The sequence below is a fragment of the Myotis brandtii genome, unplaced genomic scaffold, assembly GCF_000412655.1.
Source record: "Myotis brandtii unplaced genomic scaffold, ASM41265v1 scaffold897, whole genome shotgun sequence".
NCBI lineage: Eukaryota > Metazoa > Chordata > Mammalia > Chiroptera > Vespertilionidae > Myotis > Myotis brandtii.
The window spans coordinates 194272-211933 of NW_005371679.1; the positions used below are offsets into that span (position 1 = coordinate 194272).

At 45.9% G+C, this 17662-nt stretch overlaps 1 protein-coding gene across 4 annotated transcripts in view; it reads left to right on the forward strand.

Moving 5' to 3' along the window:
* The window catches only part of AP3S2 (adaptor-related protein complex 3, sigma 2 subunit), a 41893-nt gene that overhangs the window by 7558 nt on the left and 16673 nt on the right, over window positions 1–17662 (forward strand). For 3 of the 4 annotated variants that reach the window (XM_005885191.2, XM_005885189.2, XM_005885188.2), the window contains exon 4: window positions 6099–6170. The exons of the other annotated variant lie outside the window; for it this stretch is intronic. In XM_005885191.2, the coding sequence (XP_005885253.1) occupies window positions 6099–6170 (72 nt within the window). The remainder of the gene's footprint in view (window positions 1–6098; window positions 6171–17662) is intronic. 4 annotated transcript variants of the gene reach the window in all.

Consider the following 17662-nt stretch of genomic DNA (forward strand, 5'->3'; position numbering starts at 1 on the left):
CAAAAACAATATGTAATTATCTATGTGTTTTCCGATGGTCTTAGGTGACCCCTGTGAAAGGGTCATTCGACCTCCAAAGGGGTCGAGACCCACAGGTTGAGAACCGCTGCTGTAAATCCGTTTGTCAGTCTCTCTTTACTGATAATTGGTAAAAGTTGCCAGATGTCCACCAGATGGTGCTATGAGAAAGCTCCATAGCAACCCTTAAACACTCAGAGCTTTTGGATTCATTGGTTACTACCTAGCCATCTCGCTGCCCTTGGTTTTCATGTACAATTCTGACACCGGTTTATAACTCAGTTCTGTGGACACTGACCAGGTGTCCCATAGGTTTAACTCAATTCTGGCACTATATATCTGGAGATAGACAGCAAACGCAAGACCAGGTTGTCTATCACCTGTGCTTCTTACTAAATGGCTATAGATCAGAGATTCCCATGACCTTCTCCGTGGGCTTGATTAGTTTGCTAACGCAGCTTACAGAACTCTCTAGAGAAACATTGTACTTACTAGATTGGCAGCTTGTTATGAGGATAAAACACGTAATAGCCTGATGGAAGAGATGTGTAGAGCAAGATATGGGGAAAGGGCACGAGCTTGCATGCTCTCTCCAGGCACACCACTCTCCCCAAATCTCCTGGTGCTCACCAGCCTAGAAGCTCTCTGAGCCCTGTCCTTTGGGGGTTTTATGGAGACTTCACCACAGCATAGGTAAGGTCAACTAAAAATCATTGGCCATTGGGGATTGATTCAACCTCCAGTCCCCCTCCCTTCCAGGGAGGGGTGGGTGGGAGGAGGCACTGAAAGGTCCAAACCCTCTAATCCAGGGGTCCTCAAACTATGGCCCGAGGGCCACATGCAAATACAAATATTGTATTTGTTCCCGTTTTGTTTTTTTACTTCAAAATAAGATATGTGCAGTGTGCATAGGAATTTGTTCATAGTTTTTTTTAAACTATAGTCCGGCCCTCCAACGGTCTGAGGGACAGTGAACTGGCCCCCTGTTTAAAAAGTTTGAGGACCCCTGCTCTAATCACATGGCTGGTTCCCCTGGCAACCAGACCCCCATCCTTAGATGTTCTCCAAAAGTCACCTTCGTGGAAAGGAATAGTTTCCTTTTCTCTCAGTAGGTGCTGAAAGAAATGATCATCCAAATCGTATTCCTAAATACTCTCAAATTGGAATAGGAAGCATTTTTATTTGATTATTTAGTGCGTGTTTACTTATTTAGCATAAACTATTTATTGTTGAAGAAATAATACATTTTTGTGGTTCAAAATTCAAAAGGCACACCAGAAGTATATACAGTGGGAAAGTATCTTTCTCCCCCACCCCCTGCCACCTAGTTTATTTTTCTAGAAGTAGCCAATTTTAGTTTTAAAAGCAAGAACCAGGGGGGCAGTGTTACCTCAGGGGCACTCAGGTAAACAAGGTGTATCTTACTATTTACTTCCTTTTGGACAAACATTTGTAATGTGTGATAAAAAAAGAAATGAAGTAACATAGTAAAGGAAGAGAGAGAGACGTTATCACTGTAAGATGGCCTAATTATGTACCTAGAAAACCTAAAAAGAAAAATGCAGAATGTATCACAAGTAATGGTTGATATGAGAGCAAAATAGCAGAGTATGAGATTGAATTCATCAAAATTGAATTTCTTATTTGTGCAGAAATAGCTAGAAAATTCATAATTAATGAAATTTCACTTCCAGCAGTAACAAAAGGTATTTAGTGTTTTGAAATTAACTTAGTATGGAATACTTGACATTGATTCCAATAACATTGTAAAATCTTAAAGGAAAAACCTAAAGGAATGTCTTTTTTGGTAGATTTATTGATTTTATAGCAGAAGGGAGAGAGCTATAAGCCTTCCCCTTGTTGGGGAGAATCAAGTAAAGATGACAGTAGTAATCAACAGATTAAATGGGAAACCCAGGTCTGATTCCATCAGATCTTAGAGAACTTGGTAAAGGAAAATTTATCAGGCAAAACAAACGGCCAGGAAATCTAAAAGTATGTTTTGAGGGGAAAAGGGCAGTATTGGGGTATTGGCTTTACTAGCCTTAAGAATATGTAATGTTTTGCTCTGGCTGGTGTGGCTTAGTTGCTCGGGCGTCTTCCGGTGCACTGAGAGGTCAAAGGTTCGATTCCCGGGTCAGTGCACATGCCCGGGCTGCAGGCTCCATCCCCAGTAGGGGGCGAGCAGGAGGCAGCTGATCAATGTTTCTCTCTCCTTCTCTCCCTCCCTCCCTCCCTCTCTTCTCTCAAATCAATAAAAACATATTTAAAGAACATGTAATGTTTGCAGATGAAATTATATACCTAGAAAACCCAAAACAACCGGAAAACAATTAGAGTTCAGTAAGGGGACTGGATACATGTTTAACATATAACAATTAATAGCTTTACTTTAGAATAATAAGTTAGAAAATAATATTTGAAAGGGGCCCACTCGCAATAGCAAAAAGGTCCATAAACGACCCAGGAATAAATGTAAAAACTGGGCACGGTCTATATAAAGAAATCTTTAAAACTACTGAAAATATGAAAAAAGAGCAAACTAAATAAATCAAACATGTTCTTTACCGGGTGAGAAAACTCATTAAAATGTCAGTACTTCCAGGTTATAAATTACTGAAATGCTTGTCAGGATCCCAGAAAGATTATTGTTGTTCTATAAATTATTTTTGAGTGTGAAACATACTGTGTATACATAAAGTATGCAAACATGCCTATACGTATTCCGTAGTGTAAAAAATGCCAATAAAATGAAACTGTCCCTCAGATTAGAAACAGTATGTTACCTAGTCCCTTAAAGCTCCTGTTTCCTCCTCATTCATTGCCCCCCTCCTTAGGCTTTTTTTTTTTTTAATTTTTTATTGATTTCAGAGAGGAAGGGAGAGAGAGAAACATCAATGATGAGAGAGAATCATGGACCGGCTGCCTCCTGCACGCCCTCTACTGGGGATGGAGCCCACAACCTGGCCATGTGCCCTGACCAGGAATCGAACCGTGACCTCCTGGTTCATAGGTGGATGCTCAACCACTGAGCCACACTGGCTGGGCTAGACTTTTTTTTTTTAATCCCTCCTTAGACTTTTGAGTTACCATTCCTTTGCTTCTCGTTATAGTTTTACTAGGTGATGTATATTTCCTAAGTGATAAAAAGCTAAGCACAAATTTAGCTGTGTAAGGAAAGGGTAATTTGCCACTTTTATTTTATTTATTTATTTTGTGAATCCTCACCCAAAGATATTTTTTCCATTGATTTTTAGGTAGAGTGGAAAGGAGGGAGGGAGGAGGAGGAGGAGGAGAAGGGGGGAGGGGGTGAGAAACATCGATGTGACAGAGACACATCCATTGGTTGTCTCTTGCACAAGGCCCCGGTCGAACTTGCAACCCAGGTATGTCCTCTTGACTGGGAATTGAACCCATGACCCTTCAGTGCTCAGGCTGATGCTCTAACCATTGAGCGCACCAGCCAGGGCGATTTTGCCACTTTTAGATGTAGGCTTCCAAGAGGAGATAATGTGAACAAAGTGTCTGGGTCATGGTCTGGCTTTAGTATTCCTGATAGTTTACAAGAGCCCCTTCTGGGGAAGTCTGAGGTCAAGGGTGAACCCCGGGAAACTTAGAAGAAGATTTGATATTTATAAAAAATGAAATTTTCTTTCTTCCTTAGCTTCACTGAGATACAATTAACATATAACATTGTGCAAGTTTAAGGTGTGCAGCCTGTTGATTTGGCACTCGAATGTATTGCAAAATGATGACCACCATAGTGTTATCTAACCTCTCTTATCACCCCACACAATCACCTTTTTTGTAAGTACAAGAACCAGATTTTTTAATGGATTAAAGTGCAACACCCTTGCAAGCTAGCTGAAATTTTCTTTTTTCCTTAGCTTCACTGAGATATAATTAACATATAATATTGTGCAAGCTTAAGGTGTGCAGCCTGTTGATTTAGCACTCATATGTATTGCAAAATGATGACCACTGTAGTGTTATCTAACCCCTCTTATCACCCCACACAACCACCTTTTTTATAAGTACAAGAACCAGACTTTTTATTTTTTATTTATTTATTTTTTTAATATATTTTATTGATTTTTTACAGAGAGGAAGGTAGAGGGATAGAGAGTTAGAAACATCGATCAGCTGCCTCCTGAACACCCCCTACTGGGGATGTGCCCGCAACCCAGGTACGTGCCCTTGACCGGAATCGAACCTGGGACCCTTCAGTCCGCAGGCCAACGCTCTATCCACTGAGCCAAACCGGTTTCGGCAAGAACCAGACTTTTTAATGGATTAAAGTGCAACACCCTTGCAAGCTAGAATGCTAGCTGTTTGGTGACAGAGGACCTAACATTAGAACAAGAAGTCTGTAAAGCCCCAAACTTTAAAAGTGTGACCTTTTTCCAACTGCTTCCGCCCCTGGACAGAAGCCATGAACCGCACTCCACTCCTCTTGGTGTGTGGGTTTGTGATCTCGCCACTTCAGGCTGGGCTTCTCCATTTCCAAATACTTCTTCCTGTTGTACAGTCTTGTCACCTTATCAACTGAGCTACATCCATCTTCACTGTTAATACCCATTCATTTTCTAAATTTGACATTTTGGTCTTCGTTTTCAAAATTCAATTGATCCCATGTGTAAGCAGCTTGGATTTGTCTCCTTGTTTCTTGCCTCGCCGAGGCGTTTTCCTGTTTTTTCTCTTGTTCAACAAATTTCATGTGATTCCCAGCTGCTGGGTTATAATCGCTAAACATGGCTATTCTGCTTCCTGCGGAAGCTTCGCTGCGGGGGCTGCCATGTGAGCGCCATCGCTATCCAAGCAGCCACTGTGTCCCCGGCGCCCACAGGCCAGCACATTGAGAGCTGAATTTCCAGTAGCTCGGCTAGTTGTTGTTTTTGCTTTTCAACCATTTCCTTTTCTCGCTGTTCTTGTCATTTCTCTGCCCTTCCCAACCTCCCAGCAGTCAGGCTTAAACTTTCGCTAAATCTTCTTCTTTTTCCCATTCCCCTCTTTCTCTCTCGACTTCTGCTTTTTGGGGCACTCCTGCTGCTACCCCTTGACCTTGAGCAGGAAGAGGTCTGATCGCAGATTTCTTGGCTTCTGGATCAGGATTCTGCTCCCTAGTCCTGGATGGAGACTCTTCCCACTTCTGGCTTTAACTACCTTTTATGTGACTGAGATCTTTTTTTTTTTTTTTTAATATCTTTATTGATTTTTCAGAGAGGAAGGAAGAGGGAGAGAGAGATAGAAACATCAATGATGAGAGAGAATCATGGGTCGGCTGCCTCCTGCAAGTCCCCCACTGGGGATTAAGCCTGCAGCCTGAGCCTGTGCCCTTGACCGGAATCAAACCTGGGACCTTTCAGTTCGCAGGCCGACAGCTCTATCCGCTGAGCCAAACCGGCTCGGGCACGACTGAGATCTGGAGTGACTTCTGCCTCTTGATGATTTCCTTTGCATTTGTGTGTGTCCTCACCATTTTCAGATGAATTTAGTCACTCGCTTCCTCTATGAGACGAATGTTCTTTTGTCATTTTGTTCCTCAGGATTGTGTTTCTTAGGAATTGAATTTTAGATACATATCTTATTATTTTGCTGTCTGAGCCTGCAGTACCTTCATTTCAGTCTCTTCATGCATCAGCACACCTTTTGCCTCAGTTTTGACTCCTTCGGTTCTTGATCTTGATCATGAACTTGAATAATGGTGTTTTGAGGCTCGAGGAAAAACGTACATGTGACTGCTCTTTTTTTTATATATACGTTCTTTTTTATTGAATTTTTTTTATTTAGAGAGAGGGAGAGGGAGAACAACCCCTTATCTCTAAGCCACAGAGCAATAAAAGAAGACAAACATGGGCTGCTAAACAAACAAGAAACACAAACAGAATGATCTCTTAGAAATTAAAAAACCTGAGAGGAAAATGAGAGAGAAAAGATAAGAAAATAAGGAGGTTTTGTTTTGTTTGAGATTTACCTTAAGGTAAATAGTATGACTTCCCCCTTTACTTTCACATGTGATATTTATGAAGATGTGGATATTCCCTGTTTCTCTCCTTTACCTATTTCTTTATGTTTCCTAGGTTTTTGTGGAGACCCTGGATAAATGTTTCGAAAATGTTTGTGAATTGGATTTGATCTTCCATATGGATAAGGTACCTTCTCTCCCAAACCAGGGTTACCAGAAAGCCAAGAGCCTCGTCCACCCCAGCCACCTCTACACTTTCATGTGCTTTCTTTTGTGTTTTTTTCACTCTGGAGATATTCCTAGAACCTGGTTTTGCTTTTTCTTAATATTTTTTTTTTTTGCCGCTCAGCCAACTAAGGCACACCGGCTGGGCCTAGAACCTGTTTGTTTTTTATACATATATATATATATTATTGATTTCAGAGAGGAAGGGAGAGGGGGGGAGAGAGAGAGAAACATCAGTGATGGGAGAGAATCATGGATCGGCTGCCTCCTGCACACCCCGCACTGGGGATCGAGCCCACAACCCAGGCATGTGCCCTGGCTGGGAATTGAACCGTGACCTCCTGGTTCATAGGTCGACGTTCAACCACTGGGCTACGTCAGCTGGGCAGAACCGGTTTTTACTTAATAACTGAAGTGTGATAGTTTTGCGGGTATTTTGCAAAGATCTGTTACCAGTTGTAACACAACAGAGATTACCATTGGGCCTGTGTCGTGGTTCAGCTTTTCAGACAGACCTCCTGGTAGACGGCAGTGATGGCCCTAGAAAGTGAAATCGGTACATTTATGTTGGTTATCAAATGAGTTTCCCCGCAATAGTCCAGTGAGAGTGAAGCTTTCGAATAATCGCGATACAGAGGCTTTGACTTCGTGAAATGTTTACTGTTCCTGAACAGTAAAGCAGTGACTAAGACATCGTTAACGTAGTTTAAGGTCATGTGATGCTCTGTAGGGAAGCTGATATCAGGCAGGATTGAAGTGGTTCGTAGTCCATGTTCTCCGGCATGGCCTCCGCCCTCATGATGCAGATTAAACGTGGGCGATTGCCAGCAAGGGGACAGCAGCTGCCGCATTTGTTTTATTCCCCTGGGCACACGCCCCACCCAGTGCATCTCAGGTTTGCTTGGTCCTGGTGTTTCTTCAGCTGATTGTCACTGTGATCCTTGGCCCTTGGAGGGTGGTAATGATTTTTAGGAGACTATGTGCTCGTTGCTAAGCCATGATCCTTTATTACTCTGTTTCCGCCCTGATGAGGCAGATGTTTTCATTTTTATTTATTTATTTATTTTTTTAATCCGCACCCAAGGGTATTTTTCCATTGATTTTTAGAGAGAGTGGAAGAGAGAGGGAAAGACAGAGAAATATCGATGTGAGAGAAACACATTGATTGGTTGCGTCCTGCACATGCCCTAACCAGGGCCCGGGCCAGGGAGGAGCCTGCAACCTAGGTACATGCCCTGGATGGGAATCGAACCCAGGACCCTTTATCTGCAGGCCAATGCCCTATCCACTGAGCCACACCGGTGAGCTAAGCGGATGTTGTTAGATGCCTCACTGCTAGCATTGCTGTCCAGGGGCCTCTCAGTCTCTGCACTCTCCCAGGCTCTCAGGTGGCACTCCGCAGGCTAGCGCAGGCTGGCCATTCTCAAGGTTGGCTGTTGGAACGCAGGAAAGTTCCTCTCAGCATCTACCTTGACTCTGACTCCACAAGGAGCCTGGTACCAGGGAGTCACAGAGCCCCGTTCCTTCTGGCCTTTGAATAACGTCCTTTTGTTCAGTGTCGTTTCACTAGGACATTGGTGAGATGTTGTTCATATCGATCAGCCCATGGTACGGTGGTTTCAAGTTGTGTTAACCTGTCATTGACGTTAAACGAGGACTTGCTGTACTTGACTTGGCGCTCCCCGAGCCTCACAAGGCTTCCAGAACCCTGGTTGCTGGTTCGATTCCCAGTCAGGGCACATGCCCAGGTTGTGGGCTTGATCCCAGGTAGGCAGTGTGCAGAAGGCAGCTGATCGATGTTTCCCTCTCACATCGCTCTCTCTCTCTGTCTCTCCCTCTCCCTCGCTAAAAAAAAATTTTTTTTTAAGTTTTTCTCTTATCTCCTGAGATAATCGTGAGCTTTTGCCTTATCACTCTCACGTTATTTTGAAAATATTTGTGAGGATACCTGCTAGGGCAGTAAAGTAATTCGAGGCCCAAGTACTTCACTGGACATGGCTTTAAAAGGAAATAAGAGGCCATAAAAATGTTGTTTCTCATGTGTCTTATCTTCACATAAGTTCCATGCAGTGTTTTGACACGGCTGCAGGTTTCTTTTACAGTCCGTAGAGCTGTAATGTTGGATTGTTCTTACGACATCAGGACATTGCTCTCCCGGTGTCCTGGGCTTTCTGAAACGTGAGGATGTGAGGAGGCGGAGTCTCACTCTGCCCCCCGTAGACTGCCTGAAGGTGTTTTCCGGCAGGTGACTTCCTTTCACTGGGATTTCCAGCTTATCTCTGCCCTCCTGTAGAGCGTTTCTGGTTCAGCCATATCTTCTTTCGAGAATAGAAAATGAACTTCTTTACTCAGACGCAAAGGCCACGTGGTGGGATCATTGGAATGCCACCTTGAACTCTCCATTCTAATTAGCTGAAGACTCTCTGCACTTGAAGTCAGGAACTCCCATCGGGCCCTAGACCTTTACACCGTGCGTGGGGTTGTCCTGGGTGCGGCCCCATCACCCCGAACAGGTGTGGCTGGAGCAGCAGGCCCATGGGAGGACCAGAGATGGCAGTCCCGCTGCCCGGCAGTTAGTTACTTTCTAATCTTGGCATTTTTTTTTAAGTATTTTTATTGATTTCAGAGAGGAAGGGAGAGGGAGAGAGAGAGAGAAACATCAGTGATGAGAGAGAATCATTGATTGGCTGTCTCCTCCCCGCTCCCTACTGGGGATCAAGCCCGCAACCCGGGCATGTGCGCTTGACCGGAATTGAACCCGGGACTTCAGTCTGCAGGTTGATGCTCTGTCCATTGAGCCAAACCAGCTAGGGCTAATCTCAGGATTTCTCTTTTCAGCTCCTGTGTTGGTATCCTGTTTTATTTCTGCTGCTCTCTTCCCCTCTTCTCTCTCCCCTTCTTCCTGTCTTCCATTCCATTTCTGGAGTTTATAGTCATTCCCCTTCCTTTCTCTTCCCAACATACACCAATCTCACTTCTTCGCCTCATCGCCAAGGTGTGTCTTTATTGATTCTGTTTCCTGTAACCACAGATCTCCCCAGTCTCCCCCGGAACGCCGCTTCTCCCATGCTTCTACCGCCTCTTCCAGCTGGAGTTCCATCTCTGTCATTCATTTAAGGAGGACTGTAACGAGTGAGTGGTCTACGCCCTCTCTTGCGTTTCTCCTTCATCTGCTCCCTTTCTGGGGCCCAGTCGCCTGGTTTCCACTCCTGCCCAAGCAAAATTCCCTGATTTCTTAACCCCGTTGCCGGCCATCACCTTTAATGTTTCTGCTGTATTTGGTGATATTGACCATTCCCTAGAGCGCTGCCTTCTTCCTCCTCATGCTGCCTTGGTTCCCGTCACATAGGCCCCTCCTGGCTTTTCTCTTACTCTCCTCCCACCTCCTACCAGTAAATTCTATCGTCAGTGATCTCTCACCTCACTCTTCTCCCTCTCCTGCTTCTATCTGAGATCTCACCCGTGTCTCCTACTTGTTATCCATGTAGGTGGGCACCGCCTTGGTAACTACCAAGTGGCCTGAGTCTTGTTCCTATTTTTCCAACTTCCGGAGGCATTTCCCTCACTTCCTCCCAGCACCTCGTTTCTTCCCGCCGCCTCTTGCCCAGGACAGATTCAGCATCTGTCTCCTGGAAGCCAGCTCTTCCCCAGCTCCCCTCTTCCAGGGGGGCAGCCCTGTCCTCTGCCAGGTACACCCCAAACCTTCCCTCCCTCTTCCTCGCCCCAGCAGCCAGTCAGGCACCAAAATCTGGGCTTCTTCACGTGGAGTCCCTTTAAAAAAAAAAATTTTTTTTTTTATTGATTTCAGAGAGGAAGGGAAAGGGAGAGAGAGCTAGACACATCCGTGCTGAGAGAGAGTCATCGATCGGCTGCCTCCTGCACATCCCACACTGGAGATCCTGGAGATCCCCTGACCGGGGATCGAACCTCCTGGTTCATAGGTTGACACTCAACCTCTGAGCCACACCAGCAGGCCCCATAGAGTCCTCCTTCTATCTGGTTCTCGGTTGTTCACATTTGGCACATATGCTTTTGTATCTCTCTGGATAGGTACATTTTTCCTGAACCACCTGAAAATTAGTTGCAGGCATCATAACTTTTCATCCCCAAGTACTTCAGCAGACATCTCTGAAGAACAAGGACATTGTCTCAGATCATATGCTGTGCCTAATTCTCTAACATACCTAATGGCCACATAACTAATTAGCAACCACAATATAATTAACATATTTAGGAAATGTAATGTTAATAAATACTCTTTTTTTAATTTTTTTTTTTTTTATTGATTTCAGAGAGGAAGGGAGAAGGAAAGAGAGATAGAAACAGCAATGATGGGAGAGAATCATGTGCCCTGACTGGAATCGAACCCGGGACCCTTTAGTCCCTGAGAGGACACTCAATCCACTGAGCCAAACCGGCTAGGGCTCGTCTTGCTCTCTCTCCTGGGAGCAGTCACAAGCACTGCATCTAGTCGAATATATATATAGCAAGTCTGCATATCGCACTTCATAGAACTGTGTGTAAATTATACCGAATGATACAGTATCTACTCATGAGCTCTTTTATTTAAGGACATTTGATCAGAGGTAGAGAAAGAAGAACGGGAGTATGAAGAAATGGCTGCTTCAGAGACTGGGCTCTGAAATGCAGGGGGCAGGAGAGATGGGGGCCCATTGGCAGCTTTTGGCTGAGAGCCTGGGGTCCCGGATGCGGGAGCACGTTGGGCAGCACTGGTGGCCCTTGTGTGCCGAGTGTGTCACAGCCTAAGTAAAGCTGGGTGAGCACCACAGGTGTGACGACAATTGGAGGTAGATCGGTGCCAAGTGAGAAAGCAGGGAGGCTGTATAAATTCCTGAGTGGAGAGTCATCAAGGGCAGGGCGGCCAAGGTGACTGGACAGCCGCCAAGGGCCGGGCCTGTGCTGGGTGCTTCATGTCCAGTCTTATATAACGTGGGTGTGATACCCCCATGTAACAGACCAGCAAGCTGGGGCTTAGACTAAAGGGCCCGAAACTTTAAAAATTCATGTTTTAGCCCGGCTGGCGTGGGTCAGCGGTTGAAAGTCAACCTTTGAACCAGGAGGTCACGGTTTGACTCCCAGTCAGGGCACATGCCTGGGTTGCGGGCTGAATCCCCAGTGGGGGGCATGCAGGAGGCAGCTGATCAATGATTCTCTCTGATCATTGATGTTTCTAGCTATCTCTCCCTCTCTCTCTCTAAAATCAATAAAAACATATTTTAAGCCAAAACCGGTTTGGCTCAGTGGATAGAGCGTCGGCCTGCGGACTGAAAGGTCCCAGGTTCGATTCCGGAACTCTCTATCCCTCTCCCCTCCTCTCTGTAAAAAATCAATAAAATATATTTTAAAACAAAACAAAACATATTTTTAAAAAATTCATGTTTTATCTAAGAAACCACAGAATTGGAGAATTTAAAAGCATGATTATAATAGACATGTAAAATTTTATAGAATTTGGTGACTTCTGTAAAAAAACAGAATTCCAGGAGAGTCTAGACCAGTGATGGTGAACCTTTTGAGCTCGGTGTGTCAGCATTTTGAAAAACCCTAACTTAACTCTGGTGCCGTGTCACATACAGAAATTTTTTGATATTTGCAACCATGGTAAAACAAAGATTTACATTTTTGATATTTACTTTATATATTCAAATGCCATTTAACAAAGAAAAATCAACCCAAAAAATGAGTTCGCGTGTCACCTCTGACACGCGTGTCATAGGTTCGCCTCACTGGTCTAGACTTTCAGAATCCACACACCTGACACAGCAGGAACACAAGTTGAAGGTACGGCGAGGGGCGGAGAGCAGTGTGTGCCGGTTAGGGGCGAAGGCCACTGGCGATTTGGAACTATGCATAAACTCCAGCTCGACAAAGGGTCGCCAAAGAGGTGCTAGTGACATTTTGGCATCTTTTCATCGAGTTGCTGATACTTAGCATCGCTTACCCCTCTACTAAATGCCAGCAGGACCCCTGCCTGACACCTCTCCAGAGGCCCTCAGGTGGGAGCAGTACCGTCCTACATGAGAGCACTGGGTAGGGTACACGGAGGGTGTATGCGGTTAGCCAGAGGGAAGTCTGAAGAAGAAGAGGGTAATCAGACTGTGAGAGCCTTGTCCTCTGCGTTTCTTTCTCTGAAGGACACTTCCCAGTGTCCCTTTCACCAAGGAGTTCTGATGCTTCCTCATTCTTTCCTTCTTTTAATATGTTTGTATTGATTTTAGAGGCAGGAAGGGAGAAGGCTAGAGAGAGAAACATTGATGTGAGAGAGAGGCATCAAATTGGCTGCCTTCCGTACACACCCCGACCGGGGACTCAACCTGCAACCTGGGCATGTGCCCTGACTGGGAATAGAACCAGAGACCTTTGGGTGCACGGGACGGCACTCAGCCAGCTGAGCCACACTGGCCAAGGCACTTCCTCGTTCTTAAAGCTTTCTTTGTTCCTAATTTCCGTGATACACATGTACCTGGTATTTTATCTATCTTATCTGGCTGTTCCATCTGGCCTTTTCTTTCCTCTTAAATGGTCACTCTTCTCTTTCTTTTTTAAACTTTCTCTTAGGAAATCTCATACGATATCATGACTTCTGTGATTTGTCTGCTGGTGAATCCTAAATTTCCACCAAAATTCACTTCACTTTAAACTCAGTTATGTCTAAAATTGAATCTCCAGCCTGGCCGGTGTGGCTTAGAGATCGAGCATTGACCTCTGAACCAAGGAGGTCATGAGATCAATTCCCAGTCAGGGCACAAGCCCAGATTTCCGGCTCCATCCCTACAGTGGTGATTCAGGAGGCAGCCAATCAGTGATTTTCATCATTGATGTTTCTATATCTCTCTCTCCCTCTCCCTTCCTCTCTGAAGTCAATAAAAATATTTTAAAATAAAATAAAACTGAATCTCCAGCCACTGCCTCTCCAGACTGACAATTCTGTCTCACCCTTCAAGGAAATTAGTTTTCAGAAAACCTTTCTCGACTCTCCTTGCCCATAAACTGAAATACCCGGACCTGTCTCATTATCTCCCCCATCCCCCCCTCCCCCCCCAACGCCCTCAACCACTGGTGCCATTGCATTTAACAGTGGGCTGTTTTGCTGATTTGCCTGATTAAGAGCAGACACTCTAGAGCCCGCATGGCTGCGCTGGATCCTGGCTCTGCCCCTTAGGAACTGGGTGTGGACAGGGAGTCATGGTAGCACCTGGCTTCTGTGGTGGATGTGAGCATTACATCTATGGAAAGTGCTTAGAACAGGGCCTAAATGTATTTATTTCTTTTGTTTATTTGTCCTCCCTTCTAACCCCCCAGATATTATTAAGATAAAAAACTGTTCAGTTTTTTTTTTAATCCTCACCCCATGACATGTTTTTATTGATATGAGAGAGAGAGAGAGAAACAAACATCGATTGGCTGCCACCACCCTTTATATGTGCCTCAACCGGGGATTGAACCCACAAGCTAGGTATGTGCCGTGACCGGGTATCGAACCTATAACCTTTCAGTGCATGGCCTGATGCTCCAACCAGTGGGCCAGCTGTCCATGGCCAGGATCAGACTGTCTTGTTCGCCACAGCTTTTCCAGGTGTCAGCACAATACTTGGCACATACTAGTTCCTCGTTGTTGAATTCATTTATCCATCCACTATTCCCAGTGCTGGGAAATAGATAATAAAACATCCTGTCTTCATGAATCTTGTCTGTTGGGGGAGACAAAATAAATGCTAGGTCGTGATGAATGCAGGGGAGAAAATAAAGCAGGCCAAGGAGTGGGTAGCTACGGCTTGATAAATTTTTTTAAATATATTTTATTGGTTTTTTACAGAGAGGAAGGGAGAGGGATAGAGAGTTAGAAACATCGATGAGAGAAAAACATCGATCAGCCGCCTCCTGCACACTCCCTACTGGGGATGTGCCCACAACCAAGGTACATGCCCTTGACTGGAATCGAACCTGGGACCCTTCAGTCCGCAGGCCGACGCTCTATCCACTGAGCCAAACCAGTTAGGGCTACGGCTTGATATTTTATATGGGGTGGCCGGGGAGGGCATCTCTGAGAAGATGGCATTTGAGCATAAACCTGAAGGAAGGAAGAGAGAGAGGTGTGGCTCCCCAGAAAAGAACATCCAGGTGGATGGAGGCAGTGCAGAGACCTGAGCCAGTACGGCTGAGTGGGAGTGAGAAAGGGGGGAAGGAACGGGTGAGGTAGGGGTGGGGAAGGGGATCAGATCGGTCCTTGTTACATGAGAAATCCGTCCCTGCCTCTGGGGAGGGGGCTTGGTACTCGTGGGAACTCCCTTTCAGAAATGCACTATGCATACGTGGTCTGGTCGGAGTACAGGAAGTCCTCTCTCTCAGCTTTATTGCCTAGCACAGTAAACAGCTTAAACTCTCTCTGCTGCTCGAGGCAAAGTCTGAGCTTGAAGCCAGATGAATTGATATATTGTGTGCACATTATCCCTTCGCCCTGGGCTAGGAACTACATTAACTCCCAGAGCCCCGGTGGGGAGGGCCCCAGAGTGTGGGCACAGCATGGTAATGGCTCAGTTGGCCTCGGGATATGTTTATGAGTATCCCGAGCAGATGGATCTGTTAGCTTGGGGAAAACACTGCATTTATATCTCTATCATCTATGAGTCTCGGTGACCTTATCTGCCTATGACCTTGGAGTTAACATTCTCTAGAGAAGTTTCTGAAGTCAGCCAGGTCTGCACCCCGAAACAGCAGCTTATGGCAGAGGGATCCCAGGCTCCTCTCTGGTGGCTTAACTGCTGGTAGCACTAAGGGCAGCCATCCTGTCACAGCCTGGAGCTGAGCATTTTCGAGGTCGTTGTCCCCCCCACCCCCCACCCCAATCACTGCACAAGTGCTTCCCTTTAGATTCTCAGAATCCATGCACCTGAATTTACCCGTAAGTGTCAGGTTTAATGTTGGTTGTGGAAACCTCAGGGAAGGAGTGGAAGAGCCCCCACGGACGGGCCCTGACCCCTGGGCTGCTCCTCTTCCTGCCCACAGCGGGCACCTCCCCGCTCTGTCCCCGGACCCTGCTGCTCTCTGCACCCCCGGGCACTCCTCCGCATGGGACGCATGTGTACCTCACTCTGACCCAGGTGGGGGCGTGTGCTTCCAGGTCAGTGTGCACCAAGCCACCGTTTCCCCTCCGAATCCACCTCTTTTCCTGCCTCCCCCACCCACCCAGTATCTTCTCTTCTTACCTCTCCCAGTTCTCTTAGTGGTAGCTGTCTTTCTTCAAGGCATGAAATCTCAGGGATGCCCGCTTTCCCTTCTGCTCCCAAGTGGTCACCAGATGGCATTGGTTCTTCTTTCAGTATCTGCTTCAGGTCCACCTCTCCCTTTTCTGTTCCGTTTAAACTCACTGAACCCGAATCCAGGTAACTAACTTACCAGCTCTTCCGCTCTATCCAGTCTTGCCCCCACCCCTCTCCCCTGGTCTAATCTCCCACAGGAAACATTGCTCCCATTTTTTTTTCCATCTACATTCCTGCCTCTGGCCTCCAAGGATCTCTGGATTGTAGGCCCTCAGGCTCTCCCTGACCTTCACCGACCCCATCCGGCTTTCCAGACTTCAGGGCCCAGCGCAAGTTTGACGTTCCGTGAAGTCTCTGAGCTCCCTTGTGGTCATCCTCCGGCCAGTTTGTCTTCCTGCTCGTGCGCTCAAGGTTTTCGTCCTAATTGTTGCCAGTATATTGTAAACTCCTGGAATAGTGTCCATATGTAATACTTTGGCCCTGGCCGGTTTGGCTTGGTGGATAGAGCGTCAGCCTTCAGACTGAGGAGTCCTGGGTTCAATTCTGGTCAAGGGCACATGCCCAAGTTGCGGGTTCGATCCCCAGTAGGGGACGTGCAGGAGGCAACTGATACGTGATTCTCTCTCATCATTGATGTTTCTATCTCTCCATCTCCCTTCCTCTCTGAAATCAATAAAGATATATTTAAAAAATAATACTTTGTTGGTTATCGGAACAGTACAGGACACTCAGATATGATTGGTTGGTTGATTGTCCAAATCCTGCGTGGTTTTTAATTTTTTTAATTTTCATAGTATTTTCAGATGTAATGTCAGATGTGCATATTTAAAAACCAGATACTCCAATTAGTCCCTAACTTTCAGGCCGATGACCTATACATGCTCCCTAATTTCAGGGTTCTAATCGTGTGAGTTAGGCAACCCTCCCAAAGACCTCTTTGTGCCTCAGTTTCTTCCATTGTAAAATAGGGATGATACCATATTTTATCAATTTAGTCTCCCTTTTTTTCTAATAATTATAATTTTAACAGATCAAGATTTGTCTTACAGTCATGACATTTATAGTTTGATTGACAATGTTTTTCTTTTTTGGTGGTACATACAGCAATGGTGTGATTTATAGTCAGTGGAGTCTTAGCTGTGATGAAAAACATTAACATCCACTATTCAGGTGATTTTGAGGATTTCAGTTAGTAATGCTTCGCTCAGTAAATGGTGGTTTTTGTCTTTATTTTTACTTTTTTCCTGCCGTTCTCTCTAACTCCAAATTCTCCCTTCACTCCATCCTCACTTCTGTTTGATGACATAGTTAAAGGGCTTTTGACTCTCTCACCCCCTTGTTTGAGCTATTCTGTGGCTCTGTGCCCCTACAGCAGCTGTTCCGATGGAGGAGGACATGCCTCACACCTCCGCCTGCCGTCCTCTAACGCCTTCTGAGTGCCGAATGACGCCGAGTGGTGGAGGGACGTGTGTTGTGCGGGTGAATTCCCGGGAATGTACACAGAGATGGGGCCGCTGCAGAAGGATGGAGCGAAGGCCCCTTCACCTGCAGACCTTCCCGCCTGCCTCTCTCTCTCACTCACCACTTGCCGTTCCCTCCCTTGCACTTTGTGCTGCAGCAACACTGAGCTATTTTAGACCTTGTCTGCAGGGAGGTTACAGCTTTGTAAGGTTTCGAGGGCGGGGTGGGGCCCAGGGCCGTTCCAGGAGCAGCGCTTTAGAAGAAACAGGAAGCATGGGATGGAGATCATCTCAGAAACAGGTTTATGGCACTTGGAGTTTTTCTTTTACACACACACACACACACACACACATGTTTTTATTGATTTCCGAGAGGAAGGGAGAGAGAGAGAGAGAGGAACATCAGTGATGAGAGAGAATCATGGAAAGGCTGTCTCCTGCACGCCCCACACTGGGGATCAAGCCCACAACCCCAGCTCGTGTCCTGACTGGGAATCAAACCGTGACCTCCTGGTTCATAGGTTGACGCTCAACCACTTGCCGCTGGCCGGGCGGAAATTTTTCTTGATGGCCAAATGAATTGTGCTTCACTTGCCTGCCTGCCTGCCATTTGGGCAAATTAGGAAAAGTGATAGAATCCCAGGGTGTATGCCCTGGCTCGTTTTGCTTAATGGTTAGAGTTTGAGGACCGAAGGGTCATGGGTTTGATTCCC